The sequence below is a fragment of the Zonotrichia leucophrys genome, chromosome 3, assembly GCF_028769735.1.
Source record: "Zonotrichia leucophrys gambelii isolate GWCS_2022_RI chromosome 3, RI_Zleu_2.0, whole genome shotgun sequence".
Classification (NCBI taxonomy): domain Eukaryota; kingdom Metazoa; phylum Chordata; class Aves; order Passeriformes; family Passerellidae; genus Zonotrichia; species Zonotrichia leucophrys.
In genome coordinates, this window is record NC_088172.1 from 49,619,372 (window position 1) to 49,641,029 (window position 21,658).

Consider the following 21,658-nt stretch of genomic DNA (forward strand, 5'->3'; position numbering starts at 1 on the left):
AACAGAACAATATTGTACTTGCATCAGAGAAAAGAAAACACCATGTTTTTCTTGAATGCCCATCTCAGCACATACCAGTGTAAGCCTATTTTACAAGTAGCTTTCATTCATGAAAAAAATACAGCTCACTATAGCTAGAGGGTGCAGGGAAGCAAAGATAAGTAATTTGCATCTTTTCCTCAAAGAACTTTTACACCTGCATGAGTTCAGTTACTTAAAAATGGCATTTCTGCTAAGAAGAAGAAATGTTAACCTTCAAGAAAGTACTCTGAAAGTTTTCAGACTGCCAGTGGCAAAAAATTCAAAGTTATAGGTAGAAAAGTATGCCTATTTTTGAAAGATAACTTTAAAGGGCTGAGTTTGAAACACATATCTTGAGATGTAACATTCTTATTATATATTTTCTATACTGCATGTAAGCACAGCTTTTGTATACATGCCTACAAACACAGACTCACATGCTCTACCTAGGTATTAGCTCCTACAGAAAAGTCTGCATATTTGCAAATGCATTTATATATTATATATTTAACTTACATGATCTGGCAGTTTCAGGCCTTTTACAGTTATGTATAAAGTTGATGGGTAGCGATTTCTAGGACATTTTGCCCACCAGTCATAAACCTCAACAACATTTGAATGTGACTTGGTCCTTGAAGGTGGGTAATACAATTGCAGACGAAGTTTTCCACCAACGTTTAGAACTCCATTTGCGCCTACAAGCTGGAAGGGTGATTAAAGAGAGGAAGAAAGATGAACACAAAAGTAATTGATAATTTCTAATATCTAATCTCACAGTATAAACTCTCGAAATCACTTCCCATTGCAGAAATATACTAACTCTAAAAGTGATAATGAACTAAGCATGTATTTAATCCTCCCAGGATCAAATAATGAGGATTAAATCTTAGATGGCAGCCTAGTTTCAAAAGATGCTTCACAGCAGTAATAACTTGAAAGTGGGAAGACCTCTGCAGTACTTATTTTCTTTTTTTTTTTTTAACTACTGCTTGCTAAAAACAACCAAATCTCAAAGGACTACCAATCCACAAACAGCTTCTTCCAAATCTGTCCTCTTTGAATGCTGCCATGAAGGGCATTGGGTAAGGCTTTGGTTCAGAGCAGAAGAACAGCAGTGTAGTAACCTCTCCAACTCCAGAGGAGACAGAGTCATCGCTACTGAACTGAAGAATAACAGAACTGAATAACTGCCATTCACACTGGTCAGCCTGGAATTGAGACATTTCCACTCTGGCTGATACAGATAAAAGGATAATGCAGGCAGATGTAGTAAGAATGAAGAATAGGCAATTATTTTATTCATAATTATGAGCTGAAAATTTATTCTTCCCTCTGTTCAAGAGTAGGCTGTACTGAATGCCTGGATGCACAGTTCCTACCAGCTCTGGTAACAGACACAGGTTAGCAGACTCCTGATTCCAGTAGATTTCTCTTGGTCAGAGTTCAGAGGAATCTCTGTATTGAATTGCTGCGGAGGCCCCCATCCCTTCACCTACACTGGCAGTCCATTATCTTCTCCTGTATTTCTCCCATTTCCTCTACGTTGTGGACTGCTCAATGATTGTCAACGGCTATCACACACAGGGTGAGTGTAAATAAACAATCCTCAGGAAAACTGAAGTTTGTCAGCTCTCAAAGAACTAATTGACACATTCAAGTTTCTCTCAAAAGGGTAGAAAGGTACACATGTGCTGGCTAAATCACTCATATCTCACATTCGGCACATTTGTATCTCAATTGCCACAGCACTTCAAACTCTGCAACTGAAAATGAAAAGCATTCTATAATTAAGTTAGTGAGTCTTTTCAAAGACTGGACAACTGAAAATGTCACTAGAATATAGAACAGCTGAGGCACAGAAATTAGTGGATTTGTCATTTTCTTCGCATTCACATAAATGCAAAGAAAACAACTTTCTGTACTTTATGAACAAAAAAATCTTACACCTTCTACACTTTCTTGAAAGAGACACATACTTTAACGTCAAGCCTGTTGCTGTGTTGATTTCATGGAGTGGAAGATGAGGAAAATGGGAGAACAGCAAACAAGGATTTTTTTTCGTCCATCTCTGTTGCTGAAAATATTTTAAAATGCTTTCCTCCTTAGTACCATTAGAAATTTTCAGATAAAAAGATGTATGAATTTTTTTCTTCATTTAAATATTTACAGTACCTTTAGAAATGCCCAACAAATTTTTCGGTAACGACCTTCCTGAATTTTTACATCAGAGCTGGTTCTCACTTGTTGCATACTTGGAGAATCAAGGACCTAGAAGTAGCAGCAGGAATATAAATGTATTTCTAATGGATGTATATTTTATGGTAAATAATAATAAACTACTGAAAACATTCGCAGTCAATTCATTAAATTAAACCTATTTAAATTTTAAGAAATTACAAAACCAGTGTTTCTTCCACACAAGTATGAAATTAGAAATAACAGGTCCTTATGCATTTACCTGATAACTATTTATAAGCTCCATTAAAAAAGAAGTCTAGTCTTAAAAAAACTTATTCTTTCTCCTCTTACATCTCAATAAGAGATAAAAAACAATAATGTGTCATTTTCTTAATAATTCAGAAATCATTAGGATCACAAATCTGACAGCTAAAACCAGCTGCGTATTAATCTAGATGGGAAATGGCAGTGAAAAAGTTAGTTTTTCTTCTTAGCTTTATCAGTTTTGTCATTGGATCAGTCATAGAACAATTTGGGTCAGAAGGAGCCTTCAAAGACCACAGAGTTCTGAGCCATGGGCTTGGACATCTTTCACTAGATGAGGCTGCTCAAAGCCACGTTCAACCTGGCCTTGAAGACTTACAGGGAAGCCAATGAGTCTTCATTTTTCTGACAGGGACCTGAATTTTCCTGTATTTCACTACAGCGGGAAGTTTATGTGATATACAAAGAACCCTTAGAATAATACTTTTTTCAAATTTGTATTTCATAAACCACACTGAACTCAAATAACTTTTTTTCAGTGGAATCATACTTTTGGTTCCAACATTATTTCCACGAAGAATCTTTACATACAAATGTAATTCGTTTTTTGTTAAGCAATTAAGGGTTCTTAATTCTATAAATATGTTCATTTACAAGCATCAAAAACATTAAGAAACATATGGCAATAAGTTATATTCAATCTATTTGAAATAGGAAAAAAACAAGGAATTAAAAATATTTATTTTATTAGGTTTCTGTTTTTATGTTAATTCTACAGAAACTCTCTGTACAAATATTGAAATACCTAAGCTAAAAATTATGTTGAATATATGACCTAGATTTTTTCCTTTAAACATAATTGTATTGGAGGACAAATTAATAATTACTTTATGAAAACTGGGACAGGAGGGGTGGATGTGTAAAATGTTAATGAAAACAATGCAATGGTTTGCTCGCTGGTACAATGAGGTGCTGCTACACACAGACAAATTCTACCTTTGATTTTCTTGTTCTTACACCTCTTTTCAGATTTCAAGAACACAAAAAGAGTGATATCCACCATATCTTATCAGCCTTCCCCAGAAGTTTAAGAGCTGATTTTGGAAAAAAAGCTTTGTACTCCTTGTTACCATTAAAATAGGCTCCTTTCCTATAAAAATCCCCACTTTTGGTATCTCCACTTAACGTTCTACCTTAGAGCTATGCTATTAACCCAATTTAACTGAAATAAAAGCCCAATTGAGTCAAACAGATACTATTGAAAAACAAACCAAAATGCAGAATGTGCATAAATCAGATGCAAAATATTTCATCTTACCTCAAAAAATAGGATAACCTGAGGGTTTTCTTCAGTGTTTTGAAGAAAATAAGTAAAACGCTCATTAAATATTACTTGCTCTTCCCACTCTGGAACTGTTGATTTAGACTTTCTAAAATCACATGGTTGTGTCATTACAGGAAGAATGTGCTCTATTTCTCCTTGTTCATAAGATGAATCTACCTTCTTGCTGTTTGAAGATTTCCAAAGAATTACAATTATTAGAGCATTTAAAAAACAACCTTTAACAAAACAGAATTTTCAATTACTATACTATTTGTCTGATTCTAGAAATAATTTTCTAAACCCAGAGAAAATTTAAGACAATTTGCAATGCATAGAGAAAAACTACAGGGTGAAGTTGGGAATCCTAACAATTAAGTTACTGTTAGCAAATTAATGCATGATGATCATGGTGGAGTCTACTGCTTGAGCCCCATTAAAACTTGGTTTCAGGAAAATTATGGATAATGACAGTGGAAACAAGCAAATGAAGTAATTAAGAAAATAAAGGATTTGAGGATTTGAAAAGTTCTTAATATAAAAGGCAGACATACTACAAGAATTTTGTTTACATGTTCTTGGCTTTTACATATTTCTGGCACTTCAGCAATTTTGTCTCTGGGAGGAATACAGAATGAACTATGTTGGAAATATCACAGATTCACAGAATATGCTGAGTTGGAAAGGACCCACAAGGATCATCAAGTCCAACTCCTTGCCCTGCACAGCAGCATCCCCAAGAGTCACAACATGTCCCTGAGAGCATTGTCCAAACACTTCTTGAACTCTGTCAGGCTTGGTGCTGTGACCACTGCCCTGGGGAGCCTCAAGAGCAATACAGCAGTGCAGAGCATTTAGATGTGCCAAAAGGAAAAGAAAAATATCACCCTCATTTGTGATATTTCATGGTGTATGTGTGTGTGTATATATATATATATATATATATATATATATATATATAAAAATATCCCCTTGTTTTCATTTTCATATTTAATTTTGTAGGGAAGAGTATATCTATTTATTGTAATCAGTGATAATAGAAACAGTTTATTAAATGTCACCTGTAATCCTTCTTCACATATAAGCCACTTCTCTGATCAACAACATGGATTTTGACCACAGGATGAGACACCAAGTGATCAATTTTAAGTTGATCCGATCGATGGATATAAACTCCCAAAACAAGATCATCGCCAAAACCAAATTTAGACTGAGTTGAAATTTCTGAGTTCTTCATTTCCTCATCGTTTTCTGCAGCAACTTCCGTGATCTCTTCTAGAAATTGGAGCAAAGTAAACAAACTGTCACAAGTGGAACATAGTAACTTCTATCTCAACTCAAACCTACTTACAGTAAATGAATTTTCAAGATTTTAGACTGATTTATCAAATATACATCCTCACAAATGAGCCTCAGAATTGGAAGAAAAGAAGTACAATTGAGTACCTTAAGAAATATAAGTAACTCAAACAGCCCAATCACTTCTGTGCTACTACTATGGACAAGTATTTCTGCAGCAGCACCAAAAAAAAGCACAGCTACATAGGTACCGTATTATAACATTTTGTGGGCAGACCTTTTCTGCTTTTCTTCTTCACCTTCTTGGCTTTAGGTTTCTGCTTTTCTGTGCTTCCCTCCAGTTTCTGTTCTTCTGATGAAAATAATCTTTCAGGTGACTGACTTTCATTGCCACCTGCCTCTGGATGATGATGCTGCAGCTCAGAAAGGGACATTGCACTGCAAGGTAATGGATCACTGTCAGCAACTGCAGTCCACTGCATATATTGATACAATTACTCATTGCCATTGTTAATCCATTTGAAATTCTCCAACTCATCACCTGTGTATCTTGAAAATGTAATGGCCCCCAGCCCCATTAGAGTCTTGCCTTTTTCAGTGCTCTCCCTTCTTCCTTTCCCCCTGATTTCCAGACAATTGCAGAAGCATTTATGTGAAGAGTTAAACAAATACCTTTTTGCTGGATCACAGCCATCACTTATCACTAAAAAAACATCATGCACAAAACTATCTTACGTTAGTTAAGAGTGAATTCCATAGTAAACAAACATCAAATAGCAATGAAGAATATTTAAAAAAGAAGTTAAAAAGAATCCATGAGCTAAATATTAATCATGACAGCCTTCTGAGGAAGGATTTAGTACTATTTTTTTCATAACAGAATCATCCAGGTAATCACTTAAAAATATGAACAATTTATTAGAAAGCTGCTGTCCATGTTAAAATGAAACCTTTTGTGTAAAATTCACAGTTTGTCATGTTACCTTGTTTCAGCTTCACTCAAAACTGCTCGCTCTTTCTTCTTTTTCTTCTTTTTGCCCACTTCATTATTCAGTGCAACTTCATGCCTTTGAACAGTAGAGGTAGATTCAGACATCTGTTCTTTAAGTTTCTTTCTCATTTTCGTTTTAATTGCATTTGCCTCTTCCTCAGCCACATGCAGTTGATAGGCTTGAATTAGCTGCTCTTCCTCTTCTAATTCAGTTACATTTCTCACTTCAGTCAAGGAATTTTTGATCTTTCTATCACCTTCTTGACCAGGTACATCTGTTTGTGATTTACTTTTTGTTTTCTTCTTTGGAAAATCATTAGTCTTTTCTTCAAAACTCCTCAATTTAGCTTCATATAAATCTTCCTCCTCATTAAATTGTTCTTGTAACAGTGATTTCTTTTTCTTCCTGTTCGACTTTGGCTGCTTGTTCTCTTCTCCACTAACAACATCATTGTTTATTTTCTTTGCAATTGACGCTTTCTCTCTTAATTTATTTTTTGTAAATCTTGGGCTCTCTTCTTCAGGATTATATGTATTGTTTATAATTGCTTCATCATTCACACTTTCCTTAGACAGATCAATATTATTTCTAAAGGTATCAAGCTACAAATGAAAAGAACATAAAACATATTTTTATTAAAAATCATGTTGCAAGGATAAACACTGCACTTCATGTCATTCCTTCAGCAACATTACTTAAAGTAAAATTAAATCAAAGATCTAGTTATTTTGTTGTTTCAATTTGACAAGCAACAGATTGAAAGTCAACAGAAAATTCACACTAAAAAAACATTTGGTATTTGGGCCCCTTATTCTCAATGTTACATTACGTTTTCATATAACTTTTACACATATCCAGTACAAAGAGGAAATCAAAAGGACCACTCCATAAACAGATGCCAGCATTTTACACTGTGGAGGATGAGAAGACTTGATGCACCACAAAAACAAATACTTTCATCCACTAACAAATCCAAGTTAGAGACAGATTTCAGGCTTGGTTGTTTGCAGTCTCTTATACTGAAAGCCACTTGTCAGAACTAAATTTCAGCTCATGCATTTATTTAAGCACTTCTTGATGGTTTTATAAAAAACATTGTAAACTTTTCTCTCTTCTTCAAGTTTCTATTTCTGGTTACTAAAGGCTACAGTGCCACTACCCAGCCTCCCTGGATATGTTCAAGGTCAGGTTGGAAGGAGCTCTGAGCATCCTGATCTAATTCAAGATATTCCTGATCATGGCAGGCACTTGGGTTAGATCACTTTTAAGGTTCCTTTCAACCCAAAATATGATTCCATGATAATCCCAAAGATCACAGCAAGTAACTGAGGTCTAATTCTGTCAGGTCAACATGGAGATCTCTGTTCTTTGATATAACTTCTATAAAGTCATTGAGGTTCATTTACGCTGTTGTCTTACAGAAAACTCTCTTAGAGCTTCAACATGAAACATTAGAAAGGGCTTTAAAACACAACAAAAGCAAATTTAAAAGTTTGGATGCCAGCCAAGGGGCACACACATGGGCTGACACTCAAGGCTCACACCACAATTAAAAAATTAGTCAATCAGAGATCACATGACTGCCATTCATGCCCCAGAGCTGTCAGCAGGGACAACGCCTTTTCAAAGGACTTACACCTTTCCACAAGGACTTCTCAAACATGCATGAGTGAAAGCTGGCATTGTAGAGTGAGTTTGTCATGGGTGTTTGAAACTTGTGCAACCTGATTTACAGAGGTACCTGAATTTCTGCCCTTAACCACACCTTGAAAAATTGGGGATGGACACTGCCAGCCCACTGAAGCGCTGTCATTATATCACAGGGCTTCCATACAGTTATCTCCTTACCACAGAAGTTCCATACCTTCTTGGTGTTTCTCATGCACAACTCCTCAGAGCACTGACTCTTTCTTCTTCACAAAGCAGCCAACCAACTCCAGTTCCCTTCTCAACCAGCCACCCCACTCTTTTATAGCACTCTGCTTCTCTTTGGTTACAGCTGTGTAAGTCAGACAGCCTTTACAGACCTGTTAAAGTCAGGCCTGTTCCTAATTTTTGATGATTGATTGGCCCAGATGCAACTCCTTAGGGGTAAGATTACTTTCTACACTATCTTTATTTTCTTATATTCTATCCCCCCACCAGATATATCTTTTATACTGGTTATAAAAGACCCTTAACCTACAGCTGGATTGTTACTGAATGTACTTGTGATGATGGCTTGTTGGGTGGGAAGTTTAAGAAAATCTTAATGTACTAAGACACCAATTTTACTGCCATTGCTTGTGTAAGGCTATAAAATATAGACACTCAAAGCTAGAACTTTAATTTACCGATAAAATTATGAGCTTGGAATTTTTCCACCAAATTTTAACAGAAAACATTGAGAAAATGTGCGGATCAATTATATAGTCAACTATTATCAGTTCTCCTTTTTTATGCACAAGAAACAAAGGGATAAAATCCAGTGGAAATCTCAACAACTATTCAGTGCCTTTCAGCCTATAAGCCAGATAAACCTGCTGCAGCCCTGCGTGGAACACAAAACCCAAGTTATCAATGCCTGTCCATCCCAATATTGTAATCTGATCAGATTACAGTCTAAGAAAAGAAATTTTGCCTCCATAGAGTGATCTAACATTTTCATCTGGTAAAAAGTTTTTAAACATCCTCTCTTCAACAACAGAATTTAGATTGAATGAAATAAATTCATTAATTCTCATGATGACTTTAGACAGATTAATGTACCTGGACATTCCCTGATCTGTGGCTTGCCTCCCCTCTAGCAAGTTGTAACAGGAGTTACAATTGGTAAAAAATAAATATGGTAGCCACCCTAGAAGGAACATTAGCCAATTCACTTTCTAAATGTGTCTCAATTGCTTGTTTTTTCCACAATGCCTTTAGGTTTCACACCCACTGCCCTAGTAGCTATTTACTGAACAGCAAAGCAGAGCTTTCACTGGCCACAGCTGATGGGTATTTCCATCTCCATTAGAAGCTCTTCATTCCTATCAGTTGGGGCTTCATCCTGCCCTACAGACATCAACCTTTCCTCTTCCTGCAGTCCAGGCAGGCTCTCCAGGCAATGGGCACACAAAGCAGAGTAGGCAGACATTCTCCTTATCCTCACTTCTGTCATTTAAAACCAGAGCAACCTCCTGCAGCTCCAGAACTCAGGTTTCAAAGAAACAGTGGAGTATAAGGGAAAAAGTCTTATTAATCTTTAAAAAAGGGCTAAGACAAAGGAAACAGATTGGAACACTTCAAGTGGAAATAGGCTCTGAACCATGATCTGGTTTTGGTCAAAGCTGGGAGACCATTTATGGCAAGTGCATGACATGAAGCCAACCATCACTGACAAATTTCACATTATTTCAAGATTTGTGAAACTCTGTACTGTTAAATCATACAAACTGAAGAAAACAGGAACAAAACCAGCCAACCCCCTCCATCCACCTACTCTTCCACTCCCACACACATTTATTTTTTACATAGACATGACTGTTTATTTGCTGAAGCTTTTACAGAAATTTCTACTTGAATGCAACCAGCATGGAAAATACCAACCTGAGCTCCTGCAACTTTGACACACTTTAAGGAAATACTTTAAGTGGTCAGTAATAGGTTTCAATACAAGCTCTCCTCAAATCCTTAATTTTTAAGTGATTTAATTTGTAATATTTATAGCTTCAATGAAGACAGAAATTTGACCTCCCACACTGATCCTAAAAATGCTTCTTAATTTGCTTGCATACCACTGAGTTTTGATTCTGGTCAATATGATTTTAAGTGTTTCTACATACCTCCAAAACACTAGTGTTTCACATCAGAGACTTCTGGAATGGAAACCAATTCTAAAACCAAAGTGAGCTTAAAATACTTACAAGTAATACGAGTATACAGTTATGTGTTCAAAAATATGCATTACAGAATTAAAAATTCACATTTCATTAAAAAGTAAACTTAAATGAGAAAGAACTTAGTTTTTTTAATCCACATACATGTAAATAAGGAAAAAACCCCCACCTTCTAACTCTCTTTACTATTTTTAGACATCAAGTTGATTCTTTGTATAGACTATTGACTAGCATATAGGTCAAGGAATATAAATCTTTTAGAAGTCCGTACAAAATCCAACTTCAAATTGTCAACCTAAGACCAAATATTTAGCAATACTAAGTTTAATTTATCTATTCTGAATATACTTAATATATATAACTACATGTAACACTTATGATATTATATGAAATACCACCCATTTGTCTTATGATACAACATGAAATACCATCCATTTGTCTTAAATTAGTATTAATGAAGGAACGTTCATTTCCAGAGTCTGATATGGACACAATTGTAAGAAAAAAGACTAAAAATAGAAAACTTATCAGGAGGAAAATAAAAAATTTACATTCTTTCCAAATGCCAAATCTTCTAAGTCAATAATCAGGTATATAAAGAATAAGTTCATATTGAACTTTTATTCTGCTCTTCAGGAAAAAGATTACAGTATGAATCATAACTCAGAGTGATTTCTGAGGCTCCCTTAGTGACAGATACGCCACAAACAAAAATGTAATCTAACTATAAAGTCGGCGTGATGGAACCCTTCCTAAGCTGCAAGTCACAAGCTGAGGTCAAAAGCTTCAAAAAAAAGTTCACAGGTGAACAAGGAATCACTCAAGACACAACGCTCAGCACACGCAGAAATTCACTAATTACTGAGATTTAAAAAAAGCAGAAAATTTAATAATTAATTATTATGTCTAATATTATTATGTTTTCTCATCAGTTCTAAATTCACAGCTGTATTAGACAGATATACCTGTATTACACAGATGTAGCACTCTCAAAATTAAATACTTTCACAGATGCAATTTTACTAGCCCTCAAATATCTAATTAACTCCCAGTAAAGTCAGTACTGAATTTGAAAAATTTTATGAAAAATTTATGAAAAATTGTACCAAAAATGTAAAAAATTTTATGAAAAAGGGGTATGGAAAAGCAAGTACTGATGGACATTAAACAAGTGCATGCCTGCATGTGACATTTTCTTTTCACCACTATTATAGTCTACAGTATTTTGCCATATCTCCAAGCTACCAGGATGCTTTGCTGGTACACAAGAAAATAAAAGCCACACCAAAAACAAGGGGTATGTGCAGAAACATACTTTACACTTCATTTTTTTTTTAAATGATTACATCTCCTTTCTGCAATATATTTTCCTGATCTTTTTCTGTTAAGGAAAGCAACCAAAAAAAGCCCGCATGTGTTGTAACTCACCACAATACTCTCTTGAGAGTCAAACTTCTTTTTCTTTGGATTCTTTGCATCTGCTAGGCCAGCATGGCGTCTGAAGATCTCCTCAAAGCGGACTTTGGTTTTTGCCTTCGCCTCACTTTCAACTGCAAAAAGAAATCAACAGTATGATTTGCTATCTCATTAATCACCATTGCTGAAAAAGGTGAATAGTCATGCTCTAAAATTGCAAATGATGAGAATTATTTATCAGGGAACGTTTATCAAGAAATTCACTTTGTTAAGAATTTCCACTGGCAACATAATCCATGCAAGGATAACTCAGCAGCTTTGCACAGACTCACACACACCAGTCTTTCACTTGTTGCTGAAGTCAGCACCATCCACTCTGTTTCCTGAAGAAAGCACATTTTGAAGAGCACACACATCAGGATCAGCACAAAACTTGGGCTAGCCAAAGCACAGGATAGGTTTCTGCCCTCCCTGCCTGTTTATGAGCAGAGGTGACACACTGTCTTCCAGGAGAAGCAGCAGCTCTGAAAACCAGAGCAGCACCATCCTGAGTCAGACCTGTAAGAGCCAGGGGCTGGCACGCTTGCCTTTCTGTGATCATGACACTGTCATTAGCAGCATTTCAACCCTTGAAGCACTAGGTGTTCTAGCTCCCCTCAGGTAATGCTTAATTTGTAACTAAGAATTCAAAATGCAGCCTGAAACACCATTGAAAAAGGCTGTTGAATCTTCAGCTACAGCACATTTACCACTGTCATTACAACTTTTTGCAAAAGTCCCTGAATTTGAAATAAGAAAATAACACCACTTTGAAAACCAGCTATAATCACAAACTCTAAAAGGTGACAATGGAGCATTAAGGATTTATATAGGACAGAAATAACTTCTATCATTTGCACCTAGTTCTAACTATAAAATATGTACAGGAAATCAAACACGAAGTGTCCTTACCTGCTCTCATTTTCAGTCCTCAGTTAGAAGTGGCTCAACACAACAGCTGCTTCTTCCTCTGAATTCACCATTCTATTTAAAATATTTAACAACTGTCATTAGCATAAGTGCTCCATAGACTTCAATTTAATAATTAAATCTGTACTAATTAGTATTAGGGATGACTGTGTTTTATTTAGAAAAAAGTATTTCCCTATTTGTCTAAATTATTAGAAATTTTCTGCTATCAAATCCCAGCTCTGATACTTATTATTTGTGGGCAAATAAAAAACATTATAGTAATTTAATTAGCTATTTGGCTATTTCTGGGTGGTAGCCAAATAATTCAGGACTGTTGTCCTCCAGCCTTCTAAAAAATCCAACAGTTTATTTAAATAATAATGACCCATGAAACCATTTATATTGAAGCCATTCTAATCAGATTCCTCTCCTGACAGTATCATTGAAGAACCTGGCTGACAATTTTCAATACAAAGGTTAGTATCTGCCAGCAGATCTAACTTTATTACAAATCTCTAAATATTTATGTTTATATAAGCATTTGTACTTTTATAAAGCAGACAAGTAACTACATGAAACTTATTTCTCTAAAGAAAAAAATTGTTAGGCTTTCCTGGTTGTGAAAAAAAGCCTGCAAATGCAATCCAAACAAAGCTTGAAGGCAAATAAAAATATCACACAGGTTTATCTTTTCATCAAGAAAATTCAGACTGCTCTACAAAACAGCTTAATACAAAGAGCTGTTTTGTAAACAGCAGAACTAATGAAGTGTAGGTTCCTCGGAAGGTGGGATGTTCCCTGAGCCCTCCATGCAGGAGCTCTGGTACCTGTGTCCCCCAGAGCCCAGCAGGTAACAGTTCTCCCTAGGAAATGCCTCCTGTCAGACATCAGTAACTCACATTCCCTGACAGCCAGACTGCACTGATCCCAACAAATCAAGGCACAGCATTAAACACTGCCAGCATGTGTGGCTGCATTATTCTCACACCGTTTTGGTCCAGGCCACCTAACACTCATCCAAACTATGCCTGAAATGACACTGATGAGGTTGCAATATTTTCACTATCTACAACATCTTCTGACTCCTATAGCAAAGCTTCATTGTCACTATTAAACCAGTAACTGTTAAAAATAACACTTCTTACAATAAATTAAAAAAACATCATTGAAAAATAAAACTGCTTTTGCAATTTATACTTGGTTAAACCTAATGGGCATTTGAAAAGTACTAGTTACTAAGTGCTGCTTTCCAAGTAGTCAATTCACAATTGGATAGAAAACACATAATTTAGAAGAGCAGAAAACTAAATAAATTAAAAAAATACAGCAGATTCTATCACTTTAATCACTGACTGAGAGCAACAGAAACATGGAAGAGCATCTTATAATTAGCTGAGTGATTTCAACAAGCCCTCAAAAACTAATTAGAAACAAGAAATTAAATACTGAAGGGCTCTTAAAATTAAAGCAAAAAATATGAGAGACAATATAGCACACAAAAGCAAAACTAAATAAGTGCATACCTATTCTAAGTACAGAAATAAGCTTCTGGTCAAAGGTTAAATAAATCAGTCCACCAAAAAACCCAACCAACCTATAGGTTAAAATATTAATTTTACAGATTTTTTATTATAATGGAATAAACATCTTACCAAAAGCTAGGGTCACCGTGCATCTACAAGCACTCTGTGTAAAATGAAGAACTAGCAAAATCCACCAACGACTGCATCACTGTTTGTTTATTTATTCATCGTCTAGCCTGTTGTGGCAATAAAACTAAGAGATAAAGTCTTCTCATGACAGTGCTATTGTTTAATAGGCATTTCCAATTGAGAGCTTCATGGTCTTTGACAGGCTGCATTAAAGCAACTATCAGGCTTGTGTAAATATAGATCATTAATCAACAAGGATAAGAACAAGGCTGTTTACTTAGTGTAATCTCACCTTAGAATAGGAGAGATTTAATTGTGTATCAAAGTTCAGCAACCACCATGGCCCAGTCTGAGTAAGCTCAGTTACCATTAATTTTGTTAAAACGCATTTTTGTCTGATCAGATTGGATCTCTTCCATGTTAGTAAATATAAGACAATCCAAGACTGACAAAAACACATACCTGGGAAGTGACATAGTCCAGACACCAGGAATAAACAGCAATACAAATTGATAAAGCCTAAACTTCCAATTACTATACTTTCCTGAAAATAACCCAGTTTGCTCTTCTCCAATATTCTATTTGTATTTATAAAGTGATTCTACATTAAACTCTTCCTCTTTTCACAGTATTTTACAATATTCATTGAGTTGCTATATTCTGTATCTGTAATACAGAGATTTTATGCTAAACGGGCCACAAGGGTCACTACAAACAAAACCTACTTTTACTGACCGCTAATAAAAGATATAAATCAAACCCATACTACAATGAGCAGAACATACAGAATTTGCACTACACAATGGGAAGTGAAAAATTTCCTACCTAATTATGGCCATTCAGGAAACTGAGCTGACAAAATAGAATTACACACTTAGGATTTTCCTGAACTACACTCCTCGTTTTTCTTTCCTTGCAATAAGTGAGCATAAACTTCAGTGGCTGGAAACAAGTAGAACACCAGGCCTTGTTTATTTCTCATCTTTTGGATCACAGAGGGAAATCTTGGGTTTTACTAGTAGGCTTCTAATTTAGCTACATGTAGAGATCATTACTCTGAGATGTGAATGAACTTCAGCTCAGAATTATGCAGCAAAATTACACCGAGATGAATCTGTTCCTCTTCACTATTGACAAATCTGACATTAAAAAAAATCTAGTTTTATTAATGAAAATTCAATATTTCAGTCCAGAAAACTGACAGATGAGGAAAACCTATGTAAAAACTAATAAAAGTGCAGCAGTTTTCTACCAGTTAAGATGTACCTGTAAAAACTTTACACTCATACTAATAAAATTTTGTAAATGTGTTTTAAAAAGCTGATGCTACCCTTGGTTTTCTAGTAGAAATGCATCAGAAAATTTTTGCTTCATAGGAACTGTCAAGTTGGGGCTTTTACTCTAGAAATTTGGCACCGTTAGTCAAGAGAAAGTTGTGAATAGACTCTTGACATCAAAATTACTGACTTCAGTTCTATGTAAGGAAATATAGAAGATATTTATTTTTTATTAAGCTTTAAGTTTCTACTTTATCTTAGATGCTAGTTATGAAAAAGTGTTCTCAGCAAGACACCACGCCAAGTATTTTAATTTCCAATGTCACATTCTGCTGTGCCCGGAAGAACAGTGGTAGATTTAATAGATATAAAGGGACATTCCCACCACACACCACAACTGGACGAACCGAGGCAATTATTGAAGTAGGATGTGATGCGCATCCACATGGGCATTCCGCGTGCAGGGAGGCATCCCCGCTGTGGAGCCAAGGTGCCAAGCATGGAGAAGCACATGGAGGCACGGAGAACTGTGTTCACTGCAATGCCCACGCATTTCACCCCGGTAAACTACAAAGCCCGTGAAAAGCGCAGGAGGGGGCGGAACAACGCCGATCTGGGATTAGGGCTTCCCGCGGCACTGCTCCGTGCCGCCGCGCCTGCACCAGCCAGCCACAGCGCGCAGGCCGCCCTCGGCCGCCGCTCCGCCGGGCCGGCCTGGCACATCCCGCCGGGGCCACTCCGGCCGCGCTCCCCGCTCCCCGCGGGGCGCGCCGAGCCCGCCCGCGCTCCCCGGCCCGCGCTGGCCGCCGCCCAGCCCGACCGCGCTCCCGCCCCTGCTCCCGCTTTCCAGCCCAGCCCCGAGCCCGATCCTGCTCCCCGCCCGCGCGCGCCAAAGGCGGCGGTCCCGGCGGGGCCCCCGAGCGGCTGCGGCCGTGCCCAGCCCCAGGCTGAGCCCCCCGCCCCGGGCGGGAAGGGGAGCCGGGGGAGGGAACAGCGGCGGGAGGCGTTACCCAGCCCTACCCGCCCCCGGGGCCGCGCACTGCGACCAGCGGCGGCACACGCCCGGCGGGCCCGGCCCGGGGCGCGGTCCCGCTCCCCGCCGGGGGCATCGCTCAGCCCGGCCATCGCTCACCCGGCCCCGTCCGCTCTCGTGGCCGCCGCGACGTGGCCCGGCTGCGGCCGCCCCGCCTCCCCCCTTCCCTCCGCCAGTGGGCTCTTCCTCGGCCCCGCTCCCCCTCCGCAGCGCCGCGCCGGTGGTTCCGCCCAAAACAATCCCGGCTCCCAAGGAAACGGCGGGCACGGGGAAGCGCCGGGGAAGGAAATAAACACAAAGCAAACAAACAAACAAACAAAAACGGGTGAAATGCATTAGAAACGGGAGCCCTCCCACGGGTCCACTGTAAAAGAAAAGTGTCGAAAGTACATATTAGCTCTCAGAGCTCAGACGAACAAAATTTGCTTGCGGAAGAATTGAAGTCCGTGGGTAATAGGCTCTGTTGGACTCGGGAGGGCAAGTGACAAGGGCTTGGAATGCAAGTGACAAGTATATGGAATGCACACAAGCTTTCTGCAAATAGCACAAATAGCGAGCTATGGAGAAAATTTCATTTGTTGCCTGATTTAGTAGTTGATTTAAGCAGTGTTTTGGGGGATCCCCCCCCCGGGATAATTACCTAATAAACTTAAGCATATTTGTCATATTTGAAAACTTGTAAATTCACTTTTGTGTAAAATTTATTTAAAATTGCAGATGTCAATGATCTCTCATACACTAGAAGGTTTGAGAAGTCAGTGCAAGGTTTTTGATGAACGTGGTTAGTTTGTTTAAGAAGTAGAGTTGGGTGAAATTAGCCTTCAGTTGGCAGCAATTCGCAGAAACTAGAGGTGAGCAAATGCTTGTGACATAGTTCCCAAGCATTGCATCCCTCGAATTCTGTCAATGAATTACACTGGCCTCCAAAAGAATGTACCTTCTGAGACCTGGCTTCCCTGTTCCTCATGTGTTGTTAGTGACAGTCACTACTACACTCTTTTTGTACTCAGCTGCCCTCTGCTTCCTCATATGCTGGCATGCACTCAGCTGATAGGTGGGGATGTTTCTGGTTTCGTTAGGCAGGTGTCCTGGGTTGCCTTGGCATAACACAACAAAAACCAAGTGCTCAGCATTCCTGTGCTTCCCTTTATCCTTATCGCATCTCCATTCTTTTATCTCTCTCCTTCATAGTACCCCAGACTCCATGAAATAATGGCCTTGAGCAGCCTGGTCTCACTTTCAGGTTGGCTTTGCACTGAACAAGAGATTGGACCAGAAATCCAGATGTTCCTTCCTGACTGACTTCCTGGCAGCTGAGAGGCTCAGTTATGGCAAACTCAAAACCTGTCATTTTTAGTCACTGACATGGAAAGCAGATTTGATACTGTCTATTTTGGCCAGCAGCGATGGGCTATAAAGCCTTCTAAATAAGCCTGGCACGAGACATCAACAGGTTTTCTGTCACTTCCAAAAGCTTGTGCCAAGTTTCCAGAAACACTTGTTTCAAAAGAATGTCTTTTAAGATTTCTGTGACCATTACATCTTTGACAAACATGAGGTATTTGTGCCATCTGAGATCTGTAAGCAATTAGTGGTCAGGGCCATTTTCCGTGTCAGGGGAGAATAAATCTGACCTCTTTAGCTGACTTGTTTAGTTGGGTTTTTGGAGATAGAGAGAGATGACAATACTCCAGTTCTTACTCATAAATAATAGATGAAACAAATAAGTCTGTGTTAAATTTGTTCCTTTCATCCTGGACTAATTAAAAATCACTACTCTGGAGTTAAGAATGTTCCAGATAGAAAGCTGCTGTGGATTGACATGCTGATGTAAAGAAGACTTTTTCACCTCATGTTGGTTTTTTGCAAGGTCCTGTGTCTTACAGTTCTTCTGATGTACTTTGCACAGTGCAAAACATGACCTGCTGATATTAAGCAGTTCCTGAGGCTGATAATCACATTTCCATTACAGCTAAAGATGTTGCAATGTGTATTCCTGTGTCAGTGTCACAAATATTTTTTTTTCCATTTCCTGACAGTGAAATTAAAAAAAAAAAATATTTGGACTTTGCTCATTATTGCAAAAGCAATGCCAGTCAGGAGCAGCACCTAAAGAATGCAGGGAAACCTGTACAGCCCCCAAAATAACAGGATAAGTTTTGTCTGTACTTGATGACCTATGGAACAAACTAAAGAAAAGAAAGCATACTCCAAGCACAACACATCCTGTTTGTAAGCAGAGACAAGTGTGCAATTTCTATTCTGCTGGAAGGAGAAAAGCAAGGCTTTTGAAAAATATGGAACACATATGTATAGAGTTTTTCAATGGCTTCAAAAGCATGTGCTGCATGTGTTCACCTGCTATTTCAGTTTTAGGTGCTTATACAGAGAAAGCTTTCCATTATCTCACATTTGGGATGTGTGGGAAGTAGAAAGGGACATGAGCAAAGGTGGCATGTTGTGGGTTACAGGTGAACAGTTTGTAGATACCAGATGCATTCTGAAAATCTCACAAGAATTCCAGGATGATGAAGAATGGATCAAGGTTCCTGTCAGAACCTAATTTTCAACAAAAGGTAAAATCTGTCCCATGCAGGGACAGCCTCGAGGTGTCACTCGAGTGCACAAAACAGAAACAAGATCGGGGTTGGATAACTTAGAGTGCTAAAGGTGTAGGGATATTTTGGCAGAAGTTAATTGTTTAACTGATCAGTGGGTTATTTTCTCTTGATAGAATATATAATCGGGTTTCTGGTATTTGGTATTCTGACCAAACGATCTGATTGTTTGATACAAGTTGAACCTTGAGTGGGGGCAACTGAGAGAAGAAATTTACATATATTGTATGGATAAGGAAAAAAAAGGATCAAAAAGTTAAAGTTAATAACCAATTTCTTTAATAATAAGGGAACAATTGTGCAAGATGTTCTGCATCCTGAGATGATTGCATCTTGCATGCTAAATTTCTAATGTTTGAATGCAAGTCATAAGGACTAACTATGCTAGAAAGCTGGTGTGCCCCAAATATGTGGATATTGGCAGTAGAAATGCCTGTACATGTTTATTTGGCAATCTAAATTTCTGTGACTACTTCTCAGAGATCTGAAAGTCTTTGAACTGAAAGGATTTCACTGTTAGTTCTGTCCTCGACTTGTCTCCTCATCCTGAAGTGGGTGGCCTTAGTTCATGGGGGCAAGTAAGCAGTCCTTTCTCAGAAGAGAGGTAAAGAATGTTCTTTATCCTCATTGCCTTTGTTGAGCCACATTTACCTTCACAAAGTTCTCTCCAGAGTAGGTACAAGACCAGTTATGACGACAGATTTTATTTTTGTTGTGTATTACCAACTTCTTGTGGTTAGCAGTTCTCCCAAAGCTAAAGTTCTGTAATACAGAAAAGTTTTTTCACATTCTACTACAGTTTTTACTTGTGGGCCAAAAGCAAAAAAACTTACATTAAAATTCAGCAAAACATTTAAAGAAACCTAGTTTCTTCTTTCTTTTTTGTACATGTTTTCAGTTTAGGACTTTAAAATGTTTTAAGGAAATCAAATCTTTTCATATTAATGTAGAGACTTGAAGCAAGACTGGAATTATGAATTGACACAATTTTATGGATCTGGTATTTACAGGGAATGCAAGATTCCTAAATTTTTAATAAGTAATTTTAAGTATTTTTAATAAATATTTTTTATTTAAATTGACTTAAGTTATTAGGAGAGTTACATGAACAGTCCCTTGTATTTCAATATGCTTAACATACTAGAATGTCTATTTGCTTTGCAACACGAGGAAAAGAAAGTAAACACATTATATTTCACTGCCAGAAAACCAGGTTTCAGAAGCCACAGGTTCAAACTGTGTGTCCAAACAATGATGTCATGAGCCCTCTGAAGACAAATTTTATTGTGTTTTCATATTAGTGTTTCTTGAGCAACATCTCCAAAGGTGTAGCTAAATTTCTACTGATGTTTTCCTGTCCTCAGAATAAGAATGCTAAGTCTTTTTGAAAGCAGGTTATCATTTGTGTTGTCAGGAAACTTCAGGTACTTTGCCGCAGGATGGCAGTGTAACAGCACTTGTCAATAAATCTAATTTTTGTGATGTGTTCTGGAAGCGTTGGATATTGGAGCTAGAAATTGCCTGTAACTCAGTGCAGCATTGTTGCTTTTTAACTTTTCAAAAGACAGTTGTTCCCTTTGTGCTGTTAGTGCATATTTGCTTTTTTTTTTTTTCCTTTTGTGCTTTTTAATAGCTAAACAACAAGCTTTAATAGAGAGAAACCCAACTCCTCAATATCCCTATCGTATCCTGTGGCTAACAATACTTTATCTGTAGACTAAGTCCTACAATCTTTTTTTTTTCAGAAATATATTTATTCTTTGAAATGTACTTGTTTTGTTTCAGAGTAATTGTTGATATGGTTCATCAGATATCTTTTCTTTCTTCTAAAGGCTTGGTTGTTTAATCAAGTCCATTTGGAGACTAGTTTGTAGTCCTTCTACATGTTCATGGAGGGGGAGCAGAGACAGAATCCCACATCTAAATAAACTATATTTTGTAAAATTCAGCCTTGGTTTCACAAAATCTTGCTTGTCTGGAAAACACCTTAAGCTTGAAAGAGTTTAAATTGATGTAAAACTAGGCTAACTCTCCTGCAGGGAAATGGAGAAAGAAGCACCCACAGGTTAATCAAGCCTCCCAGAGCCATGGAATCAGGCCTGGATGGTGGAAAAGGATTGCCACTGGAAGTATCAGGAAAGTCTGGGATACTTCAGGCAGTACTGCAATGAGCAAAGGAAATTGAGTGGGGCATGTTCCAGCAGCAACAAAAAACAGCAGAAACACACCTGACCCCTAGATTCCCAGTCAGTAAGCAAAGCTAATTCCAGAATCTTTAGCTGTTGTTCTAGTTTTCTACGAATTATTTTAAAACATACCACTTCTAAACAGAATATGTGTTAACCTACCTATGAAAAAAATGTATACCTGCCCAATAGAAATGGACCTCTAAATCTGAACAAGAACATCTAGATTTTTAAGTCTTCCTCTTGAGCATCTTATAGAAAGTATCTATATCTAGTATTTAGGTATTTTGTCATTGCTATAAAGAACCCTACAAAAACTCATTTTGGGATTTTTAAAACAGCTACAGCTAAAAAGCAGTGAAATATTTGCAGATTCTCTGCTTACTCCTTAATAACCTTCATCAATGATGTATGGCTTCCATTCTGACCCATTCATAATTGGTTTTGTTCGAATAGCTCTTCTGTAAGAGTCTTGACAGCCCCTTTTCCTTGGATTCCTTCCAAGTCCTGAATATTGTTCCTGTCTCCAAGCTCCTGCTCTCCCTTTCAGTCTGCCCTTCGCTCTGTCCCCACCAGGGCCATAAGAGCAG

The 21,658-nt window shown here is 37.8% G+C and overlaps 1 protein-coding gene across 3 annotated transcripts in view; it reads right to left on the minus strand.

The window, feature by feature from the left end:
• AHI1 (Abelson helper integration site 1) overlaps window positions 1-16,406 on the minus strand; it is an 84,627-nt gene extending 68,221 nt beyond the window's left edge. The window contains exons 1-9 of one of the 3 annotated variants that reach the window (XM_064708110.1): window positions 16,364-16,406; window positions 12,303-12,374; window positions 11,364-11,485; window positions 6,067-6,677; window positions 5,361-5,521; window positions 4,846-5,059; window positions 3,782-3,971; window positions 2,194-2,289; window positions 538-723 (exon numbers count right to left, since the gene is read on the minus strand). In XM_064708110.1, coding sequence (XP_064564180.1) covers window positions 538-723; window positions 2,194-2,289; window positions 3,782-3,971; window positions 4,846-5,059; window positions 5,361-5,521; window positions 6,067-6,677; window positions 11,364-11,485; window positions 12,303-12,312 — 1,590 coding nt within the window. In that variant the 5' untranslated portion in view covers window positions 12,313-12,374; window positions 16,364-16,406. Of the gene's footprint in view, window positions 1-537; window positions 724-2,193; window positions 2,290-3,781; window positions 3,972-4,845; window positions 5,060-5,360; window positions 5,522-6,066; window positions 6,678-7,939; window positions 8,024-11,363; window positions 11,486-12,302; window positions 12,375-15,638; window positions 15,914-16,363 lie in introns of those variants that run through there. The other 2 variants (XM_064708111.1, XM_064708112.1) reach the window with 2 other exon arrangements.
• Window positions 16,407-21,658: the final 5,252 nt, after the last annotated feature.